This window comes from Chlorocebus sabaeus, chromosome 16 (genome assembly GCF_047675955.1).
Source record: "Chlorocebus sabaeus isolate Y175 chromosome 16, mChlSab1.0.hap1, whole genome shotgun sequence".
In the NCBI taxonomy this organism is placed as follows: domain Eukaryota; kingdom Metazoa; phylum Chordata; class Mammalia; order Primates; family Cercopithecidae; genus Chlorocebus; species Chlorocebus sabaeus.
In genome coordinates this window covers 53365816-53387072 of record NC_132919.1, presented here as the reverse complement: position 1 = coordinate 53387072, position 21257 = coordinate 53365816, and the positions used below count along the sequence as shown (strand labels likewise).

Sequence of the window (21257 nt, the reverse complement as noted above, 5' to 3'; positions counted from 1 at the left end):
AGTAGAGATGGGGTTTCACCACTTTGGGCCAGGCTGGTCTTGAATTCCTGACCTCAGGGTGATCTGCCCACCTCGGCCTCCCAAGGTGCTGGGATTATAGGCATGAGCCACTACGCCCGGCTGAGAGATGCTCTCTTGGGCTGTACAGTGTACCACCTTCACAAGTGTATGTAGGGAACCCAACCTGGCCGGCTCCAGAGCCTAGTTCTGGCTGTCACACAGCCACATTCTCTGAAGGTCTGTCCCATTTACCTTTCTGCCAAGTGATAGCTGGTCGGGGCGCCCCCGAGGTCTCACATGCTAGCACCACTGACATGCCGTCGATCACCGTGCTGTCCAGGGGGCCTCTGGTGATGTTAGGGGCGATGCCTGCAAACAGAGAATTGGGGCCTTTTAGCTACACCCTGGGATTGGCCCCCCAAGTCAGAGGTCCAGGGGCCTCCAAGCCCACCGAGGGCCAGGCCCTCATCCTCTGCCTCCCATGGTCAGGGGCCTCCACTAGGAAGGATGTGGGCATCTTGATGGGGCCCGTGTTGGGAGGAAGCCCAGAGGGGCCATGAGGACTCCCCTATGCCACCTGCCCTGTGGAAGGACCCAGGTGACACCAGTCCCTACCCTGCTTGGATTCTCAGGCCTGCATTTGGGGGAAACTGAAGACCCCAGAAGACAGTTCACATCCTCCCTGACAAGGTTATTGGGGTTCACAAGCCAAAGGTGAAAGGAAGGCTCTGGCTTCTTAAAAGAAAAACAGCCAGAGGGGGACTTGGCCACTTTCTAAGTGGCCCTGCCCCGGGAGCTCCATTCGACCGTGGCCACTGTTTAGGGTTGGAGCAGCCTCCTGGTTCTGCGCTCCCCTTGCTTCATCCCAGCACTCAAGGAAGGAGCTCGCCAGACGGGCATGGGAACAGAGCTAAGATCACCTGTACTTGGAAGTCAGAAGCAAGACAATAGCCCCATGGTAGCCACCTTCGGGGTACACCCAAAAGCTCTCTGCCCCACGGCTGCCCTGTCTGGGGCCTCTGTGGGTCTGGGTGATGAACACTGTGGAGCTCAAGGAGACCCCTGAACATCCCTGTGTTTCCTGAGGAGCCCACCAGCACTTTGCACTTACACAGACCTTTGAGCTTATGGGCCACTCACAGTATCTTTTTTTTTTTTTTTTTTGAGACAGGGTCTCACTCTGTCACCCAGGCTGGAGTGCAGTGGTGACATCTTGGCTCACTGCAACCTCTGCCTCCTGGACTTGAGTGGTCCTCCCACTTCAGCATCCCAAGTAGCTGAGAGTACAGGTGTGTGCCACCGTGCCTGGCTAATTTTTTGTATTTTTGGTAGATGGGGTTTCGCTGTGTTGCTCAGGCTGGTCTCAAACTCTTGGGCTCAAGTGATCCACCCTGCTTGACCTCCCAAAGTCCTGGGATTACAGGTGTGAGCCACCGTGCCCGGCCCACAGTATCACCTTTGACTGCTAAAAGAGCTCCGGGAAGTGGCCAGGGCAACTATGACAACCCCTGACAGAGACTCCAAGGGCAGAAAGGCATTTGCAAGCAGGAGAACTAAGAGAAAAGCACCAGTTTTCTTCTTTGGAAACATGAGCAGGTCCTCTGGAATGGGGTCACTTCAGCTCTGCCTGGGAACCCAGGGGCAGTTGAAATGCCAGAGCTGGTACCCATGGTTGGTTTCATAGCTCCTTTTCTCAAAAAGCCGTGAACCCAACCTGGGCCCCAGGACACTGGACAGAACTTCTAGGGACTGGAGATTTCCTCCAGGGCTCTGGACTCGGGGCTGCAGAGGCAGCAGGGGTAACTGGCTGTGCCCCAGGCTGCTGGGCAGCAGGCAGCCTTTGGGGGTCCTCTCTGCATCATGGAGCATGCTGTGCTCAAGAGCCCCCTGAGAAGACCCTGGAGGAAAGCCACGTCCTGGGCAGAGGGGCTCACGGGCAGGACAAGGGAAGGCCTGACTTACTGGTGACAGCCAGATAGGTAGAAGTTTGCACCTCGCCGGCTGCATTGCGGGCGAAGCACTGGAACATGCCGGTGTCATCGGGCACCAGGCCGCTGATCTGCAGGCCCCCGTCGCTGCGCTGCCGGAAGCGGGCCAGCTTCTCCACCTCCACCACGGCCGCATCCTTGTACCAGGTGATGGAGGGCGGCGGCACACCTGTGGGCAAGACGTGGACCCACTCTCAACCTGCCTCCTGCCTCCTCTCCGCCTAGGAGGGGTGCTTGGGCGGAGGCCAGGCCTGGAAATCTGCGAGGGGGTCCCTGGTGAATCTTGGTGTCTAGAACCTTCTCAGAGGTGCCACTTTGGGTCTAGGGAGAGGAGGAAGATGCTCTTAGAGTGACAATTCTCAAAGTCTTTGGGATAGAGTAAAGATCCTGGGATCAGTTTAGCATGGAAATGCTGCATTGGACAAACTAATGTATTTTTTATTTTTTATTTCTATTTGTGTAGACATGGGGTCTCGCTAGGTTGCCCAGGTTGGTCTAGAACTCTTGGTTTCAAGCGTTCCTCCCACCTCAGCCTCCCAAAGTGCTGGAATGACAGGTGTGAGCTGCTGCACCTGGCCTAATTTCTTATTTTTTATTGCAATACTTAGCAGACACACGTGTGCTCTGGGAACCTCCAAGTGGGGATACTTTCCCAAACGCATGGCGCCCTGTGTTGAAGAGCACGTAGAGGGTCCAGTGTTCCCTGGGGGGCACCTGGAAGCCCCCCATAACGGCTTTGCACATGGAGGTGAAAGGAGGCTCCTCTCCCCACTCTCAGCCTGGCACGTTGTTTTCAGAAGATCCCCCAGCCGGGCTGGGCACGGTGGCTCACGCCTGTAATCCCAGCACTTTGGGAGGCTGAGGCGGGTGGATCACCTGAGCTCAGGAGTTCGAGACCAACCTGACCAACATGGTGAAACCCTGTCTCTATTAAAAATACAAAAATTAGCCTGGTGTGCTGGCGCATGCCTGTAATCCCAGCTACTCAGGTTGCTGCCTCCTTGTACCTGGGAGGCAGAGGTTGCAGTGAGCCAAGATCGTGCCACTCCATTCCAGCCTGGGCGACAGAACGAGACTCCGTCTCAAAAAAGAACACAAAAAGACTTCCCCCAGAAGAGCTGGCCACACCCCGTCCCAAGGAGCACCCCACGGCCCTGTCCCCACTAAGCTTACTTGCCTTCCCTTCCCCGCACCCTCCAATCCTGACAGCCTGTGATGCTGCATTTCATCCAATCCACCATGCGCTCTCTTTCCCACGTCACGTCTCCGCGATCAGGAGGTGTCTTATAATCGACAGCATGTCATAATTTAATTGGCTGCCTTTTTTCTTTCTTAGTGGTCCATAAAATAATGGGGCATCTTACAACCCATGGCATTTTAGATGAGATGAAATAAGGTATCTTTATTTGTTTATCGGCTTGCCCATCTCCCTCCTGAGAATGTTACATTCTACAGGAGCAGGGATCTGGCTGTTTAGTTTATTCTGTATCTCCCCACTCCTGAGGACACTATTGGCACATGGTAAGCCCTCAAAATATATTTGCTGCCTGAATGGATGGATCTTTGCCTTCCCCTTGTGGAGTCTCAGAAGGGAAGTCATTACTCATCCCCTCCAGTGCAATCCTCGCTCCTGCAGAGCCACATTTTGCCCCTTTGCTCAGCGTGTCCCACTGTGCACGCTCTTTTCTATCATCCCAGATTTCACCCTGGTTGCGGGCTCTTTTGGTGGAACTGAATCAGAAGGAAGGATGATGAGGAAGGGGAAAGTAGAAATTCTCCAGGAACTCTTTCAAGGGGGGTTAAATAGGAATAGCGGAGGGAGCTGGCAGAGGAGTTGGAGCAAAATGGCCCAGGAAACAGGCCAAGTTTATAAGACACATCTCAGGTGAGATGCGCCCGGGTGCTGCTAGTTCTGGCATTACGGTAATTTGTCATTGTCTACAGCTCTCAAATTATGGGCAATTTGGGTCTGCCACCTGTCCTGAAATTACGGTAAGTTGGGTTCATTTGTAACCCTCAAGTTATGGTACAGTAAAGGTTGATTTCCAGCCTGAGATTATGGTAATTTGGCCTGTTTGTTTCCTGGGGTGCCTGCTCAGACAGCCAGGCAGACTCTCTGCTTAGTGACATGGTCCGGAGAAGAAGCTGGAATTTAGAAATGTCCATGACAAGGACGAGAGAGGCTGAAGATCTGGGGTCTTTGCCCCCTCCATCGGTGCCACCTCATTACCTTTGGCCCGACAGGGGATGTCCACCACTTTCTCCATCTCTGCAGTGATGTGTCTTTCTGGCTCCTTGACAAACTGAGGCGGTTCTGTAGGAGGAAGGACCAGGGGAGGGGATCAGAGCCATGCTCCCTTTGATCCAGCCACTGTGGAGGTCACCCTTAAGGAGGCCCCTCCCCGTGCTGCTCCTACCCCTCAGGGGAGCCCTAGCAGCCCCGCCCTGTCTCACCCAGCACCGAGAGGTAGGCGCCCCGGACCACAGAGGGGACACTGCTGCTGCGCAGGACAGCTTCACACTCATAGTAGCCAGCGTCGCTGCCAGTGGGGTTGGGGATGGTGAGCCGGCGGTTGTGGTCACTGATGCCGCCTGACAGCAACATCCCGTCCTTCTTCCAAATTATATGCAGCTTGATCAGGGGCCTGCAGAGGGCAAGGGAAGGCCAGTGTTCAGCCATGAGGACTCCTGGAGGCCTGAGAGGCAGGGCAGGGGGTGGTAAGGAGTGTGGGCTTGGGAGCCGGGCTGCCTGGGTTTGCCACCTTCCTGCCACTTTGTAGATGCAAGATCTTGGGCAAATTCCTACTGGGCTCTGGGTCTCAGTTTCCTCTTCTGTAAAGCGGGCGCATCTGTGCCTACTCAGGGGGTTGTAGCCAAGGCGAATGCATTAGTGCCGGTGAAGTGCTTGGAACAGGGCCTGCTGATGCACTTGGAACTCAGGGCTTGGTGGCTCAGGCAAAGCAGGAAAGCAGCCTGGCCTGCAGCTCTTTCTTCTGGTCTTCCCTGTGTGCTGTGCCCCATCCAACCACAGACCAGTGACACGGAGGAGATGAGGATGAGAGCAAGTGACAGACAGCAACATGAAACACCCAGAGTTTGAAAAGGGGAAATAAGGGCAGACAAGACAGACAGACAGACAGACAGACAGAGAAACCCACCCTCCAACTGCAAGAGAAGAGCAAGGGTGTGAGTCTGGCCTGGCTTTCCACCATCACCAGCCCCTGCACCCCCAAACCCCCAAGACTTGGGTCTGTCCAGGCAACTCCTGTTTAGCACCTGGTGGGTCACTGAGGATGGATCTTCCAAAGTAGGCCCCTGCTAGTGCCATGGGGGTATTCAGAGGCGCCCCGTGGAAAAGGAGTTCTGTGGCCGCATACGTCTGGGAAACAGTGGCTTGAGTGACAGTAGCTCGAGTGATGCTGGGCAGGTTCTTCATTGAGGGGCTTCTCAGTGCTTTCACTGCGTAGTTGCACCCTGGCAGCCTTGCCCATGTCCTGGGGTTTGGATGTGTTTCCCCTCCAAGTCTCATGGGGAAATGTGATCCCCAATGCTTGGTGTCACGCACTTGGTGATGGAGTGAGTTCTTACTCTATTAGTTCATGTGAGAGCTGGTTGTTTAAAGGAGCCTAGCTCCTCCTCCCCTCTCTCTTGTTCCCTCTCTTGCCATAAGACACGCTGGCTCCCCTTTCTCCTTCTGCCGTGATTGGAAGCTTCCTGAGGCCTCCCCAGAAGCAGATGCCTGTGCCATGCTTGTTGTACAGCCTGCAGAGCCATGAGTCAAATAAACCTCTTTTCTTTGTAGATGACTGTGTCTCAAGTATTCCTTTATAGCAAAGCAAACGGGCTAATACACCATGCTTGTGAGAAACTTGGGACTGGAGGAGGATACTTTTAGAAATGCTGCCAAAAATCATAACAACAACAAAAAAGGCTGGACATGGTGGCTCACATCTGTGATTCCAGCACTTTGAGAGGCTGAGGCAGGAGGATCACTTGAGCCTGGGAGTTTGAGAACAGCCTGGGCAACATAGTGAGACCCTGTCTTTAAAAAAAAAATGCTGCTACAGGACACACTGTCCCTCTCCAGGAAGCTTCAGGTCAAGGGGACCTCGGGGGGATCATCTGTGTAACCCCCCACCCATCCCATCGGTTTAACTTCATAGTGCCCTTAGGAAGGGTCAGGTCAGGCTGGGTCAGTGTGCTACCTATGCGCATTCCGCTGGGGTTGATGCTTAGATCATTCCCATTTTACAGATGCGGAGACGGAGGCCCAGAACACAGCAGTGAATCCAGGCCCGGGGGGAGGGGGCAGTGCATTTCAACTCAGCTATCATCCAGCTGGGTGACGTTGGGCAGTCCACTTGCCCTCTTTGGGCTCTGAAGTGGTGACACCTATGCCATACAGTTGTTTTGGGAGAAAGGAGGTCTTCTGGGAAGGTGCTTAGCATGGCGCAGAGCATGGAAGGCACCTAGCTGCACATAATGAGGCTCGGGGGTTACATAATTGTTTCCTATGTGGGAGAGGTGAGGGCCGCCCATGGCTGGGAAGGGCCCTGGTGGTTCCTAACCCCCAATCTGCCCTCCTACAAAGCCCGTACTCTTTTTTTTTTTTTTCTTGAGACGGAGTTTTGCTCTTGTTACCTAGGCTGGAGTGCAATGGTGCAATCTCGGCTCACTGCAACCTCCGCCTCCTGGGTTCAAGTGATTCTCCTGCCTCAGCCTCCCGAGTGGCTGGGATTACAGGCATGCGCCACCATACCCGGCCAATTTGGTATTTTTAGTAGAGACAGGGTTTCTCCATGTTGGTCAGGCTGGTCTTGAACTCCCAACCTCAGGTGATCCTCCCGCCTTGGCCTCCCAAAGTGCTGGGATTACAGGTATGAGCCATCGCGCCCAAAGCCGTACTCTTAACCACCATGTGAACTGTTTCCCATGCACACTTCCCTCCTGCTCGTCTCCCCGCAACCCTCCTCCTCCGTCCTGGATCTCAGGGGATGTGGCTTCTGGCTGCTCTCCCTGGAGCCTGCAGTTTGGGAGCAGCAGCTGGAGTTAGAGGCGCAGGAGCGAGGGAAGAGGCACTACCCACCTGGCATTGGCCACACACTCCAAGGTAACCTCCGAGGTCCCGGCCACCACGCTGGTGTTTTTAGGTGGGATGATGATGGTGGGTGCGATGGGGTCTGCAGGCCCCCCTACATCTGGGGAGAGATCAGATGTTAGCTGGGGGCAGAGGTTGGAAATCCTAACCCTGCCTGGCCTCATTACAGGCTGATGCCCTGGGAGGCTTTTGTCCTCACTGAGTGGAGCAGGTGGCCATGGGGGCAGCCTCAGAGCAGACCTCCAGACACTGACCCCAGGGACTACCTGATCCCTCCTCTTCCTCTGTTGATGAGCCACCACACCAGGGTCCAAGGAGAGACTTTGCTGACTTTGACAGCCTTCCCCACCCCTCCTGTAAAGCAATCACACCCCCTCTCCCCACCACCACCTTGTCCTGTTCCATTCCCTTCAAATCCTTCCCTCTGCCTGGGTTGACCTTGTTGGTTTAGTTCTGCATTGTCCACTTCCTCCACCAGAATGCAAACTCTCTGTACTAGGTCAAACAGAGTCACCCGCCCCCTCTCCCCACACACCTCCCGCCAATTCATGCCCACCCAGCACCTGTAAATGTGACCTTATTTGGATCTAGGATCATTACAGGTGTAATTAGTTAAGGTGAGGGCATATTGGATCAAGGTGGGCTCAAGATCCAATATGACTGGCGTCGTTGTAAGAAGAGGGAAATTGAGACACAGATGCACAGGCCGGAAGCCTCTGTGAAGACAGAGGCAGAGTAGAGGGATGTGGCCACAAGCCAAGGAATGCCAAGCACTGCTGGCCACTGCTGGAAGCCAGGAAGAGGCAAGAAATGAGACTCCCCTAGAATCTCTGGAGAAGTATGGCCCTGCCAACACCTTGATTTTCAGACTTCAGGCCCCCAGAACTGTGAGAGGCTCAATTTCTGTTGTGAGCTGCTCAGCTGGTAGTACTTTGTTGTGCAGGCCATAAGAGACTAAAATTCTCCCTCACCAGGAACCTCATGGGTCTTTCCTGTGGACTGAGCTGTGTCCCCCACACATTCGTATGTAAAGCCTTAACCCCCAATGTTATGGCATTTGGAGGGGTCCCTTGGGAGGTGATTAGGCTTAGATGAGGCCACGAGGGCCAGGCCTCATGAGGGCCAATGAGGGTCCCAAGGAAAAAGAAAAATATTCTCTTGACATATTGTCAACTTTTGCTTAGAAAAGCATCTAATACTTTAATTCTCCCATTGAATGAAATTAAAGAGTTAAGGATGAAACTCTTAGAAAGCAGGTTTCCAGGTACTTGTTAGGTGTTAATATTTCCATATTTCAGATTCATGTCCTTGTAAGAGGAGGAAGAGGCCAGAGCTGACTCTCTTTCTGCCATGTGAGGACACCGCTGGAAGGCAGACATCTGCAAGCTGAGAAGAGAAGCTGACCGTGCTTCCCAATCTGGGACTTCCAGCCTCCAGGATGGTGGGAGCCAGAACGTCTGCTTCGTAAGCCCCCAGGTGCAGTGCTTTGTTACGGCACCATGAGCTGACTCATGCAGTCTTTTTTTTTTTGAAATGGAGTCTAGCTCTGTTGCCCAGGCTGGAGTGCAGTGGTGCAATCTTGGCTCACCACAACCTCTGCCTCCCAGGTTCAAGCGATTCTCCTGCCTCAGCCTCCCAAGTAGCTGGGACTACAGGCACCACCACCACGCCTGGCTAATTTTTTATCTTTATTAGAGACAGGGTTACACTATGTTGGCCAGGCTGGTCTCGAACTCCTGACCTCAGGTGATCCAGCTGCCTCAGCCTCCCAAAGTGTTGGGATTACAGGCGTGAGCCACCACGCCAGGTCATGTGGTCTTGACAACCACCACTCCTGCAGCAGGAAGAAGCATGCCTGGCACACAGTAAGTGCTCAAATACGTGTGTGAAGTGAACAAATTAATGGAACTAGAGTTACCATCGTCCACTTCCCAGGGTCGATGATTGAAATGAAAAAGAACTTCCCGTAAGTGGGTTTTATTGGAAAAAAACACACAAAAAAGAGAAACACTCCAAACTCTTCTAATAGAGGTGGTAGCATTTTCTTTTTTTTTCATTTTGAGTATTTTTAAAAGTAGAAGGCTGGGTGTGGTGGCTCACGCCTGTAATCCCAGCACTTTGGGAGGCCGAGGCAGGCGCATCACGAGGTCAGAAGATCGAGATCATGCTGGCTAACATGGTGAAACCCTGTCTCTACTAAAAAATAGAAAAAAATTAGCCAGGCGTGGTGGCGGGCACCTGTAGTCACAGCTACTCGGGAGGCTGAGGCAGGAGAATGGCGTGAACCCAGGAAGTGGAGCTTGCAGTGCGCTGAGATCGCACCACTGTACTCCAGCCTGGGCAACAGAGTGAGACTCCATCTCCAAAAAACAAAACAGAAAACAAACAAAAACCACATAACAATAAAAACAAAACAAAACAAAAAAAGTAGAGGCCAAGTTTTTATCTTGGTGGGTCAGTGTAGGCCCGATATTGGCAGAAACTCCAATATTCTGTGTATGCCTGATCCATGGCTCCTGAAAATACAGCCTCTGAGGACTTTTTCTCCACAACAAATCTATCCAGTTGGCCCCTTTCCAGAAGGTTCTGGAGGTAGTAGGCCACAATGACATGCCAGGCCCCAGTGTGACAGTCACAGGCCGTTCCTTATGGGGTCAGGGGGAGGGTGCCCAGTGGCTCCGCTGCCACTGTGGGCCACCTTGTCAGCCCTGGGCAGGTTTTCCTTCCTTGACTCCAGGCCTTGCTAGAAAAGGCCCAGGAAGAATGGGAATAAAATGTAAAAAATAAAGTAAAATGAAGGGGGAAAGAAAGGAAGCATATAAAGCAAAATAATTGCAACAATATAAAAGCCTCATGTAGGTGCCATAAAGAGCGATCGGATTGAAAGCTGCTGATATAGCTGAATCCATAAAAGTGTGCTCTAAGTTGTTTATTACATGCGGGGGTGCGCAGGTACCATGGCTCAGATTAATGGGGCACAAGTAGGAGACAGACAGTTAGAGCCCAAGCCAGAGTGCTGCGCGGCACAGCCAGGTAAACAGGGAGCCCTTGAGGAAGGCGAGTTCTGAGTTTAAAAATACGAGGGCTGCCCCAGGGCTCGGAGCTGGCTTGTTGGCTCTGGAAGGAATGGAGGAGAGATGGCCATGTGCTCAGGCCCGGGTGGCAGCCTGCAGGGCTCGACGGGGGCTGAGGTGGCCAGCGATGCTGGCACGGGGAGAAAGGGTCCCAGAAGTGAGGAAGGCCTGGGCTCAAAGCCTAGCTCTGCCCCTGGGTGTCCTGGTGACTTCATCCTACTGAGTTCAGACTTCTCAGGGGCGAAATGGGATGAAAGTCACTACCTCTCAAGGTTGTGTGAATTCAGGCCCCAGCTCAACAATTCTTTCCTGGGTGAATGCTTGACACGTGCCAGGCTGTGTTGCAGGCACCGGAGATTCCCCACCAAGTGAGATGGCCAGGGTCTGTCCTCACGGAGGGCAAGGTCCCAGAGGAAGTCTAATCAACGCTCATGGGGTTAATGAATGAAAGAGCATATGATGGTTGCCAGGAAGGGGGCAGCTAGGCTGGTCTGAGGTGAGTGCAGAGTGCCTGGCACACAGTAGGTGCTCAATAAATGCCAGCCTCCCCTCCTGGAGATTTGCCTGCCTGTGCAGGGAAGACCTCTCCCCGCCAGCCCCAGTCCAAGCGATAGACTCAGAGGCTATGGAGAGGTAGGAGTCACAGGCTCAGGGACGCACGTTAAGCCCTGCAGGGTGCCAGGCAAGGCTTCGGGCGTTTCATGGGGTGGCTTCCTGGGAGACAGTGGGAGTTGAGTGGGTCTCAGAGAAGTGAGTCCGGCAGCAGATTTACTGTAAATGAAGGTCATCCCAGCACAAGTGGGTTATTGGGATAAATGGGGCCCCAAAGGTCAAACCATGAAAATCACAGGCAAGCCCAAGCAAGGAGGAGGGGTGTCTTCCCGGTGAGCTCCTGCCGTAGAGCGGGCCCTGGGGTGGGAGGAAGTGTTGGGGGCTCCCCACACGGGAGGCCACGCTGGATCTCACTGCCCCAGATGCTTTGCATAACAGCCACAACGGACATCTAACGTGATCCATTCTCCCCGAATCACCTCATGGATACCTCCCATTTTTGCCATAGGCACCAATTTACAGATGGGGAAACTGAGGCTCTGAGACCATGTGACCCACCTGGGCCACCTTTTTTTTTTTTTTTTTTTTGAGACCGAGTTTCGCTCTTGTTGCCCAGGCTAGAGTGTAATGGCACGATCTTGGCTCCCCGCAACCTCTGCTTCCCGGGTTCAAGCGACTCTCCTGCCTCAGCCTCCCGAGTAGCTGAGATTACAGGCATGTGCCACTATGCCCGGCTAATTTTTTTGTATTTTTAGTAGAGACGGGGTTTCTCCATGTTGATCAGGCTGGTCTTGAACTCCTGACCTCAGGTGATCCACCTGCCTGGCCTCCCAAAGTGTTGGGATTACAGGCATGAGTCACTGCGCCTGGCCCTGGACCACCTCATTTAATCCTCCCAACTTTGCCATAGGCACCACTTTACAGATGGGGAAACTGAGGCTCAGGGACCATGGGACTCGCCTGGGCCACAGGTTGGTGAGCGGTGGGGCAGGGGTGTGAGCTTCTCCCCTCTCCTGGACAGGCTTCTGGGATGCCTGTTCTCCAGCTGCCCAGGAACCAGGGTATCCAGGCCCTGTGACCTGAGCAACCCAATGTGGGGGCCACAAGCCACACGTGCCTATGAGCTCCTGCAATGTGGATGGTGCCCCTTTGACCTAATGTGATTTAATTTAAACTAATTTACATTTAATTAAGAACGGCTCCCCAATTCAGTTATTAGAACACTTTTAAGTTGTATGTGTGGAACAACTTATGCATACGACTCTACTTTTCAGCTATAAATTTTGTGAAATCTAAATACAGATCACGTATTTCGGATGAAAATTTCACATCCAGATTGAGATGTGATATAAGCGTAAAATATACAAGGATTTCAAAGACTTAGTATGCAAAAAACCAATGGAAGATATCCCATTAATATTCTTTACATTGATTGTATGTTAAAAAGATAACATCTTGTTATGTTGGGTTAAATAAAATAGAGTAATAAAATGAATGTCAACGATTTCTTTTTACTTGGTAAAAAATGGGGCTATTGGAAAATTTAAAATTTCGCATGTGGTTCACATTCTATTTCCTTTCGGCAGTGTAGCACTGATCCCCGGGTATCCACCCAAGCATGGGGTTTTCAGGAGCTGTGACAGTCTGGATGAGGTCACCAGGGTTATCCTGAGCAGGGGGCAACTTCTGGGGTCACCGGACTTGCGCTTTCCTTCTCTGGTTCTGAAGAGCATAGGGTCCCTATAAAGAGGTACAGAAAGGGAGTCCAGAAGGGATGGAGGAAGCGGTGCAGAGGGGAGAGCAGAGGGAGGGGTGAGGCCCAGGAGAGGAATGAAGGGAGCTGGCACTGGTGGTGGGTGAAGCGGCAATTGCTCCTCACAAATTGGTTGGCAGGCAGGCAGGCTGGGGATTTGTGTCATGGAGAGGAAGAGGGTTTTCAAGTGCAGTCACTTGTGGGAAGAGAAATTAGCTAAAAATCAGCTGATTCTGCTCTGAATTCAGGATAAATCAGCGTGTGACGGCAGAAGGCCAAGAGGCAGTGGGGTGGGAGAAGCAGGCAACTGGGCAGGGCTTGGGTGGGTACAGGGGGTAAGAGAGGGGCCCTGCCCATCTCCCTGGGGCCAGCTGGAGGGTCGGGTGGTTTGGGATGGAGCAGAGAGCGAATAACCCCAAAGTCAGCCAGGAAGAGTAGCCTAGTTTAACACCTGTGAGGAGGAGCTGGGTACCGGAGGAGGGGAACAAAGAGGAAGGCCCCGACTCTGTCTCACGGTAAAATGAGTCACCCAGGAGGATGCCTGGCTTTGACCTGGACCACGAACCACTCCTGTGTCTTTGACATCGTCTCTTACCAAATGATGGGATTCCATGAGACTCCAGGGAATCTGATCACTAGAAAATATGTGGGGAGAAGCATCTCTCTTTGATGACTAAATTCCCTTCTATAGAAACAGCAGCCCCAGGGTATGGCTGGGGCCCAGGCTGCTGGGACTTGACTGAGACCCTGGCTTGATGTTAGAGGTTACACCCTCAACCCTGATGGTCAGTCTCCAGATATACTTGTGACCCTGATGGGTCAGTCTCCAGAATGAAACTCTCCTCCCTGCATTCAGATTTCCTTCTAGGCAGACTGGATGCTGAGTAGGGGAAGGAGATCCCTGAGATAATGGGAAGTGGTTCCTGCTGAAGTTTGAAAGGCCCTGGAATGGGGATGGCAAGGCCTGGAAATGTCCTGGGCCCTCTGGACACTGACAGCAGAGGCTAGGATCAGAATAAGAGCACAGAAAAGCCCCAGGTTGGTCCACACCCTCATCTTGCCACTGGTGGGCAAGTACCATCATGACCAAGGTTGATAAAAGAGGCTTGCTTTGAGAGCAGGAGTTGTACAGATGCGCAGGGAGTTGAACATCTGCCTCCTCCAGCTTGTGTGATGGCTCAGATGCTGCTGCTGCAGGAAGCTCTGGCCTCACCCCACATACTCTGGGATTTGGGTCTGGGTTGCTCCTGGGCTGTCCACCCTTCCTTCTCTGTCTTGGGAATGGAGTATGGAGGGAAGGGCTAGTCCAGTACGGAGAACCAGGCCAGAAAGAACATCCTAGCATCTTGTCCCTCCCAAGAAAACTGGCTTCAGTGTTGGCTGGACAAGCGTCTCTTTGCCAAAGCACACCGAGGGAGTCATGCTTTTATGTGTGTCTCACTGTGTGGTGAGTTCTAGAGAGGGCTTTGTCCCTTTCGCCCAGGGAGCTGGAGGTGTCTGACGATGGAGGTGTTTTAGGTAGGTGCCTGGGCAGAGGGCCTGTGTTCCCATCAGCAGGGACCACCTGGTTCCTAATATAGACAGCACTTTTTATGTGACAGCCAAGTACAGGCAGTTAATATATTTCCGTAAAAACAAGCTTCAACCCTACCATCACCCACATGCCCTCCTGGTCGCATCTCAGTCCCAATAGTGGCTGCAACTCACACACGCACACACTCTTCCTCTGCCCCACCCCTCCCTGGGTCCCTGGTAGCCCTGCTAACCGTCGTGCTAAGCATCCTCTCTACCAATGCAGGATCTCAGGCATGTCATGGGAACGGGCTCCAGCGTTCAGCTGCTCCCTTTCTGCCCGGGCACCCCTGGCTCTGCTCTGTCTCCTCCTCCTTGGGAAGGCTCCCCCACTGTCCCCCAGCTTCCCTGGCCCCCTCCTCTGCCACTCCATCTTCTCAATGATCCCCTGGAGCACCATTGCCAAGATTTAATGACCTGCTGCGCGATCGGTCCCGGCCCTGTGCGTACTTACTCTCCACGGCGAGCGTGATGGGCTGGCTGGTCTTGTTATCCCCATTCTTGTCGTTAACAGCCTGCACGTAGTAGCGACCTGCGTCAGGGGCCACCGTTGACAGGATGACAAGGGTGTTCTCCAGCGTGATGGCTCTGGGAAGAGGAAAAAGATTCCTCTGACAGGGGCCTGAGGGGCTCTGAACCTCCAGGGAGTGGGAGCGGAAACCCAAAGGGGGCAGCCTGACTGTACCTCCCAGTCCCCAGCCTCCCAGAGCCCCTCCTGCCACCCCTCTCCCCAACCTCTTACCGCCTACATCCCACCACGTTTAGTTTGCAGAGAATTCTAAACACGGTGCTGACGCTGTCAACCAGACCCAGAGATAGCACGTTCATGTCCAGACACCAAGACCACCCAAAGGAAGCTTCCCTGGCCCCTACTGCAAGCTTGGGCAAGGGGCTTCCAGGTATCCCCTTGGAATTTTGCCCTTTCCCAGGTCACAGCCTCCATGGCTGTGTGTGGTTACTTCTGCATCATGAGTGTCTAGACACTGAAGAAATATTCTCAGCATGGATTAGTGAATGTGGATGAATGAATAAGTAAATGACAAATGAATGCTAATGAATTTAGAAATGCAGGGCCATTCCAGAATCCAAGCCTTAACCCTAATCCTAAATCTGTTCAGGATTGATATACCCAAAGGCCACAGGTCGCCTGGTAACATCAATTTCTGGAAGTCCTGTCTCCCTCCAGTTCCCTCTCTGAGTATCAGTTTCTACCTCATTTTGTTTGTTTGTTTGTTTGTTTTGAGACAGAGTCTCGATTTGTTGCTGAGGCTAGAGTGCAGTGGCATGATCTCACTGCAGCCTCTGCCTCCCGGGTTCAAGCGATTCTCCTGCCTCAGCCTCCCAAGTAGCTAGGACTACAGGTGCACGCCACTACCCCTGGCTAATTTTTTGTATTTTTAGTAGAGACAGGGTTTCACCATGTTAGACAGGATGGTCTTGATCTCCTGACCTTGTGATCTGCCCGCCTTGGACTCCCAAAGTGCTGGGATTACAGGCGTGTGCCACTGTGCCCAGTCTTTTTTTTTTTTTTTTTTTTTTTTGAGACAGAGTTTTGCTCTTATCACCCAGGCTGGAGTGCAATGGTATGATCTTGGCTCACTGCAACCTCCGCTTCCACGGTTCAAGTGATCCTCCTGCCTCAGCCTCCTGAATAGCTGGGATTACAGGTGCCTGCCACCACACCCGACTAATTCTTGTATTTTTAGTAGAGACAGGGTTTTGCCATGTTGGCCAGGCTGGTCTCAAACTCCTGACCTCAGGTGATCTGCCCGCCTTGGCCTCTCCAAGTATTGGGATGACAGGTGTGAGCCATTGTACCCGACTGGAGTTTCTACCTCTTTGAAGCTCATAACCAAGAGTGGGACGAGGTGGGCTGGTTAGGAGGGAAAAGGAGGCTGCTGTGCTTTGGGGTGCAGCAATGGGCTGTTTGCCTCAGCCAGTTTCCCTTGCTGGGATCCCATCATGCAGCCCCTTCTCAGGCCAGGTCTTCAGGCAGGGAAAAGGGGCTTGTCTGAGCAGGAAGCTGGAGACTCCATGGAATGTGGGTGCAATGGAGCCAGGAGCGCCACCCACACCAGCTCTGCTTCCCTCCACCCATTCTCCCAATGACAAACAAAGCCATTAGTTTGTCAAGTATATCTCTGGATTTTAATGTGATGGGCCTGAGACAGCTGTTAAACATCCTTAATGTTAGTTTAACAAGGACAAATCCAGTTGAATTCTTTTCAAATTTTCCCATTAGGTGAATGTTACAGAGTTTTAAACAGGCTCTCAAATAAATATCCCCACTAATGCTTCTCCAGCCCAGCTCTCTCCCAGCCTGGCTGTGCTGGTTTTCAACCCCCTCTCTCCTGGTTTTGGTGCTTCACATGCTGAGAATCACACCCTTGGCGCAGCTCTGGGAAGCAGGAAGCCAAACCCTCCTTCCCCTAATTCCTGGGTACCCTTCCCTTATGATGCCCCTCTTTTTTTTTTTTTTTTTTTTCTGGAGAGCTCTTGGCCGGACGCAGTGGCTCACTCCTGTAATCCCAGCACTTTGGAAGGCTAAAGCAGGTGGATCACCTGAGGTTGGGGGTTTGAGACCATCCTGACCAACATGGAGAAACCCCATCTCTACTAAACATACAAAAATAGCCAGGTGTGGTGGTGCAGGCCTGTAATCCCAGCTACTCGGGAGGCTGAGGCAGGAAAATCGCTTGAACCTGGGAGGCAGAGGTTGCAGTGAGCCGAGATTGCACCATTGCACTCCAGCCTGGGCAACAAGAGCAAAACTCCATCTCAAAACAAAACAGATAAACGAACAAAAAACAAAAAGAAAAAACAGGAGAGTTCTTTTAACCTCCAGCTAATGAGGCAATAGGAGGTGGGGCCAGAGCCAGGCAAAAGTATTTCAAAAGCTTAAGATAAGACAGGGAGAGTGGTCATTTTCCCACCTGGGAGTTTCCTGCAGGGACTTGTCCTTAGGTGTAGCATGTGAGGGTGGCTGAGTTGGAGGAAGGGTGCTCCCCGTGCAGGGCTCTGGCTGGGGCAGGGGTAAGCTCTAGAATGGAGCTGTGGCCCTAGCCTCTAAAGGGCATGCAGCTTCCTCCTTGCTGGGCCTCAGTTTCCTCCTCTGTGCAAGGGTGGAAGCAGGTATTCTGTAGGATTTCTTCCAGCCCAGAGGTTGAGGGATTCGGATTCCTGTTACTGCTTCTGTTCTTTCCTCATTAGGCCTAAGATAGCCCTGTAGTCCACCACCTGTCTCTTCCCACCCCGCAGACTGGCACACGGCCAGCTTCAGGGCTTAGAGGATTTCAAGTACCACACGCCAGGACCAGCAGGCCCAGCTGCCCCAGCCACGCCCATGACTACCATAGAAGCAGCTTCAAGGAAGCCTCTAGTGGGCACACTGGGCACAGCTTGGCCCACATTCCAGTTCACCCACCTGTCTTAGGACCCTTTTGGTCTCCAAGAAGGCTCCCACCTCCGATTTCATCTCTTTCTTGATCAGGAAGTCTCCTTTGGCTGTATTTTGTCAATATCACGATCAAGCTTTCTGGGTCAGTGGTTCTCAACCAGGGTTGACTTTGCCCTCCAGGGATGACAATGTCTGGACAACTTTTGGTTGCCAACTCTGGGAGTGCCACTAACAACTAGGGGTCAAGGCCAGGGATGTTGTTAAGCACGCGTGGTGCACAGGAAGGCCCACACAGGGAAGAGTGATTGGGTCCCAGATGTCAAGAGTGCCATGCCTGACACGGTCTGTCCTAGGTAGAGTGCATATTAAGATGGCAGACACGGCTGCTGCTCACCTCAGTCTCAGGCTTCCCTCGTGTCATGGACTATAGTGGCTGGGAAGCCAGAGACTGGCTTTGCATCTCTACGTGCATCCAGGTGGGGCAGTGAGGCTGAACTACTGGGATATGGAGGAAGGGATGTGCACCGCTGCTGAGCTTGCACCATGAGCACCCCCTGTGCGATCCTCATGTCCGCACCCTTTCTCTCTGGCAGAGCAGGACAACTAGGAAGGCTGTGTGCTGATGATAGCAAAACTCCTGTCAGCAGGGCTCCTGAAAGACTGTGTGGAAGACACCATGCCTCTCATCATGGTAGGACTTTAAATGGGGCTGGGCACAGTGGGATTACTACCTGTAATCCCAGCACTTTGGGGGGCAGAGACAGGTGGATCGTCTGAGGTCAGGAGTTCAAGATCAGCCTGATCAGCATGGTAAAACCCCGTATCTACTAAAAATACAAAATTAGCCGGGTGTGGTGGCGCATGTCTGTAATCCCAGCTACTGGAGGCTGAGGCAGGAGAATCGCTTGAACCCAGGAGGCAGAGGTTGCAGTGAGCTGAGATCGCGCCATTGCACTCCAGCCTGGGCATCAAGAGCGAAACTCCATCTCAAAACAGAAACATAAACAAAAACAACAATAAATGGGCAAGACATCAACTTCTATGGTGTGAAGTGACCGAGACTTTGGGCTCTGCTTTAACTAGTGCCCGGAGGGAAGCACCCTGGACTGGGACCCCCAGGGCCTGAGTTGAAGACTTTTTTTTTTTTTTTTTTCTTTTTTGAGACGGAGTCTCACTCTGTCGCCCAGGCTGGAGTGCAGTGGCCAGATCTCGGCTCACTGCAAGCTCCGCCCCCCGGGTTCACGCCATTCTCCCGCCTCAGCCTTCCGAGTAGTTGGGACTACAGGCGCCCGCCACCACACCCTGCTAACTTTTTTTTTGTACTTTTAGTAAAGACGGGGTTTCACTGTGTCAGCCAGGATGGTCTTGATCTTCTGACCTCATGATCCGCCCGCCTTGACCTCCCAAAGTGCTGGGATTACAGGCTTGAGCCACCGCGCCCGGCCACTGAGCTCAAGTCTTAAACACAGAGAGGAGCAGGAGGCAGAGGAACCTTTGACTTGCCCCCTCTGAGACTCCAGCAGGCAGTGAAGGAAGGTCCCTGGGCTTGTGGCTCTCTCCAGAATGTCCATCTCGTGGATAGACATGGACACGAGAGGACAGGGGGACACACTCTGACTCACGCAGCATGCGTCCCCCTGTTAATCTGGGGTGCCGCTCCAATTCTTCACCCTGCTCTGTATCCACACTCTTTGTCCCGTGACTTTGCAGGTTCCGTCGCTCAAGAAACAGAATCTATTTTCCTACATCTTGATTCTGAGTTCTGCCATGTTCTTGCTTTGGCCCATGAGATGTTAGCAGAAGCTGGAAAAGTGTATGTTCCTGCTTCTTCCCCTGCTCCTCTGCAATTGCCAGGAAAACGTGCTAGGGCTGGCAGGCAGGAGAATGCATTGTGCAGCACAGTCAAGTCACCCAGACAAGTCAGCTATCCCAGACAAGTGAGAAAGTCCAGCCAAGCCCAGCCTAAATCACCAGCCTGTAGACTCACAAGAAAAAGAAATGTGTATTGTGTATTGCTCTAAGCACTGAGCTGGTTTTTTTTTTTTGGAGATGGAGTCTCGCTCTTATCACCTAGGTTCGAGTGCAGTGGTGCAATCATGGCTCACTGCAGCCTCTGCCTCCCGGGTTCAAGTGATTCTCCTGTCTCAGCCTCCTGAGTAGCTGGGACTATAGGTATGTGCCACCATGCCTAATTTTGTGTTTTTAGTAGAGATGGGATTTTGCCAGGTTGGCCAGGCTGGTCTTGAACACCTGACCTCACGTGATCTGCCTGGCTTGACCTCTCAAAGTGCTGAGATTACAGGCATGAGCCACTGTGCCTGGCCCACTGAGCTGTTTTGTTACGCAGCATATTTGTGGCTGTGGATAGCTGATATATCCTAGCACGGTGGTTCTTAACCCTGGCTTCACATTAGAACCACCTGGGGAGCTTTTAAAAATTCTGATGTCCAAATTCCATCCCATTTCAATTAAGTCAGAGAGTCTTAGGATAGAGCCCAAGGATCAGCACACAGTCATGCACAGCATAGCGTTTCAGTCAAAAACAGACCACATAAATGATGCTGGTTCCATAAGATTATAAAGAAACTGCCTTATACAGGTGTGCCATTAAAAAAATCTTTTATACCATATTTTTATGGTACCTTTCCTATATTTAGATATGTTTAGATACACAAATACTTACCATTGTGTTCCAATTGCCCACAGTACAGTAACATGCTGTACAGGTGTACAGCTTAGGAGCAACGGACTACACCATACATCCTGGGTGCGTAGAAGGCTGCACCATCTAGATGTGTGTTCACACAATGATGAAACTGCCAAATGACATGTTTCTCAGACTGTATCTCTGTCATTAAGCGAACACATGACTGTATCCCCAAACTCCCAAATGATTTCAACAGGTAGCTAGGTTGAGATACTCCACAGGGCTTGTTCCCCACAAATACAATCTTTTCATGGAGTCTGTAGGCCTGTTTTCAGGCACTTTTCACATAATACAAGAATTAAAGAACCTGACTCCGGAGTTGGCAGGGCTGGACGCAGCTCCACCACTTACCAGCTGTGTGAGATTTGGCAAAGTAGTTAAACTTTTGGGAACTTCACTTGACTGTCTGTAAAATGGGGAGAAACCTAGCATCTCACCGGGTTGTTGTGAGGGTCATTCATTCAACAACAGGTGCTCTGGGGACAGGAAGGAGAATGAGATTGAGAGCATCTTCTTCCTCACAGAGTGTGGCTGTCCGGGAGGAGAGGGGATGTGTGTGTCTGGGAGGAGAGGGGATGTGTGTGTCTGGGAGGAGAGGGGATGTGTGTGGTGTGCTTAGCTCAGTCCCCAGGACATAGCAGCCATTCAGTAAACGGCAGCTGCTATTATGATGATGGTGATATTGTCATTACTATTATTACTTGAGATGGAGTCTGGTTCTGTCTGGAGGCTGGAGGCTGGAGTGCAGTGGCCCGATCTCGGCTCACTGCAACCTGACTCCCAGGTTCAAGCGATTCTCCAGCCTCAGTCTCCCAAGAAGCTGGGATTACAGGTGTCCACCACAATGGCCAGCTAATTTTTGTATGTTTAGTAGAGACAGGGTTTTGCTATGTTGCTCAGGCTGGTCTCAACTCCTGACCTCAAGTGATCGGTCCACCTCAGCCTCCCAAAGTGCTGGGATTATAGGCGTGAGCCACTGCGACCGGCCTATGATGGTGATATTATTATTGTTATTGTCACTATGCTTCCTTCCCCCAACTAGACCTAATGTTCGCCAAAGACAGGAACTGTCCATCTATGCCTCCACTCTCTACAGAGACCAGGAAAGGCTGAGTC

General features: G+C 52.3%; 1 protein-coding gene across 2 annotated transcripts in view; it reads right to left on the bottom strand.

Moving 5' to 3' along the window:
* SDK2 (sidekick cell adhesion molecule 2) overlaps nt 1–21257 on the bottom strand; it is a 310564-nt gene that overhangs the window by 100859 nt on the left and 188448 nt on the right. For both annotated transcript variants that reach the window (XM_008011913.3, XM_008011914.3), the window contains exons 5-10: nt 14492–14625; nt 7075–7186; nt 4443–4633; nt 4219–4302; nt 1963–2157; nt 253–369 (exon numbers count right to left, since the gene is read on the bottom strand). In XM_008011913.3, the coding sequence (XP_008010104.1) occupies nt 253–369; nt 1963–2157; nt 4219–4302; nt 4443–4633; nt 7075–7186; nt 14492–14625 (833 nt within the window). The remainder of the gene's footprint in view (nt 1–252; nt 370–1962; nt 2158–4218; nt 4303–4442; nt 4634–7074; nt 7187–14491; nt 14626–21257) is intronic.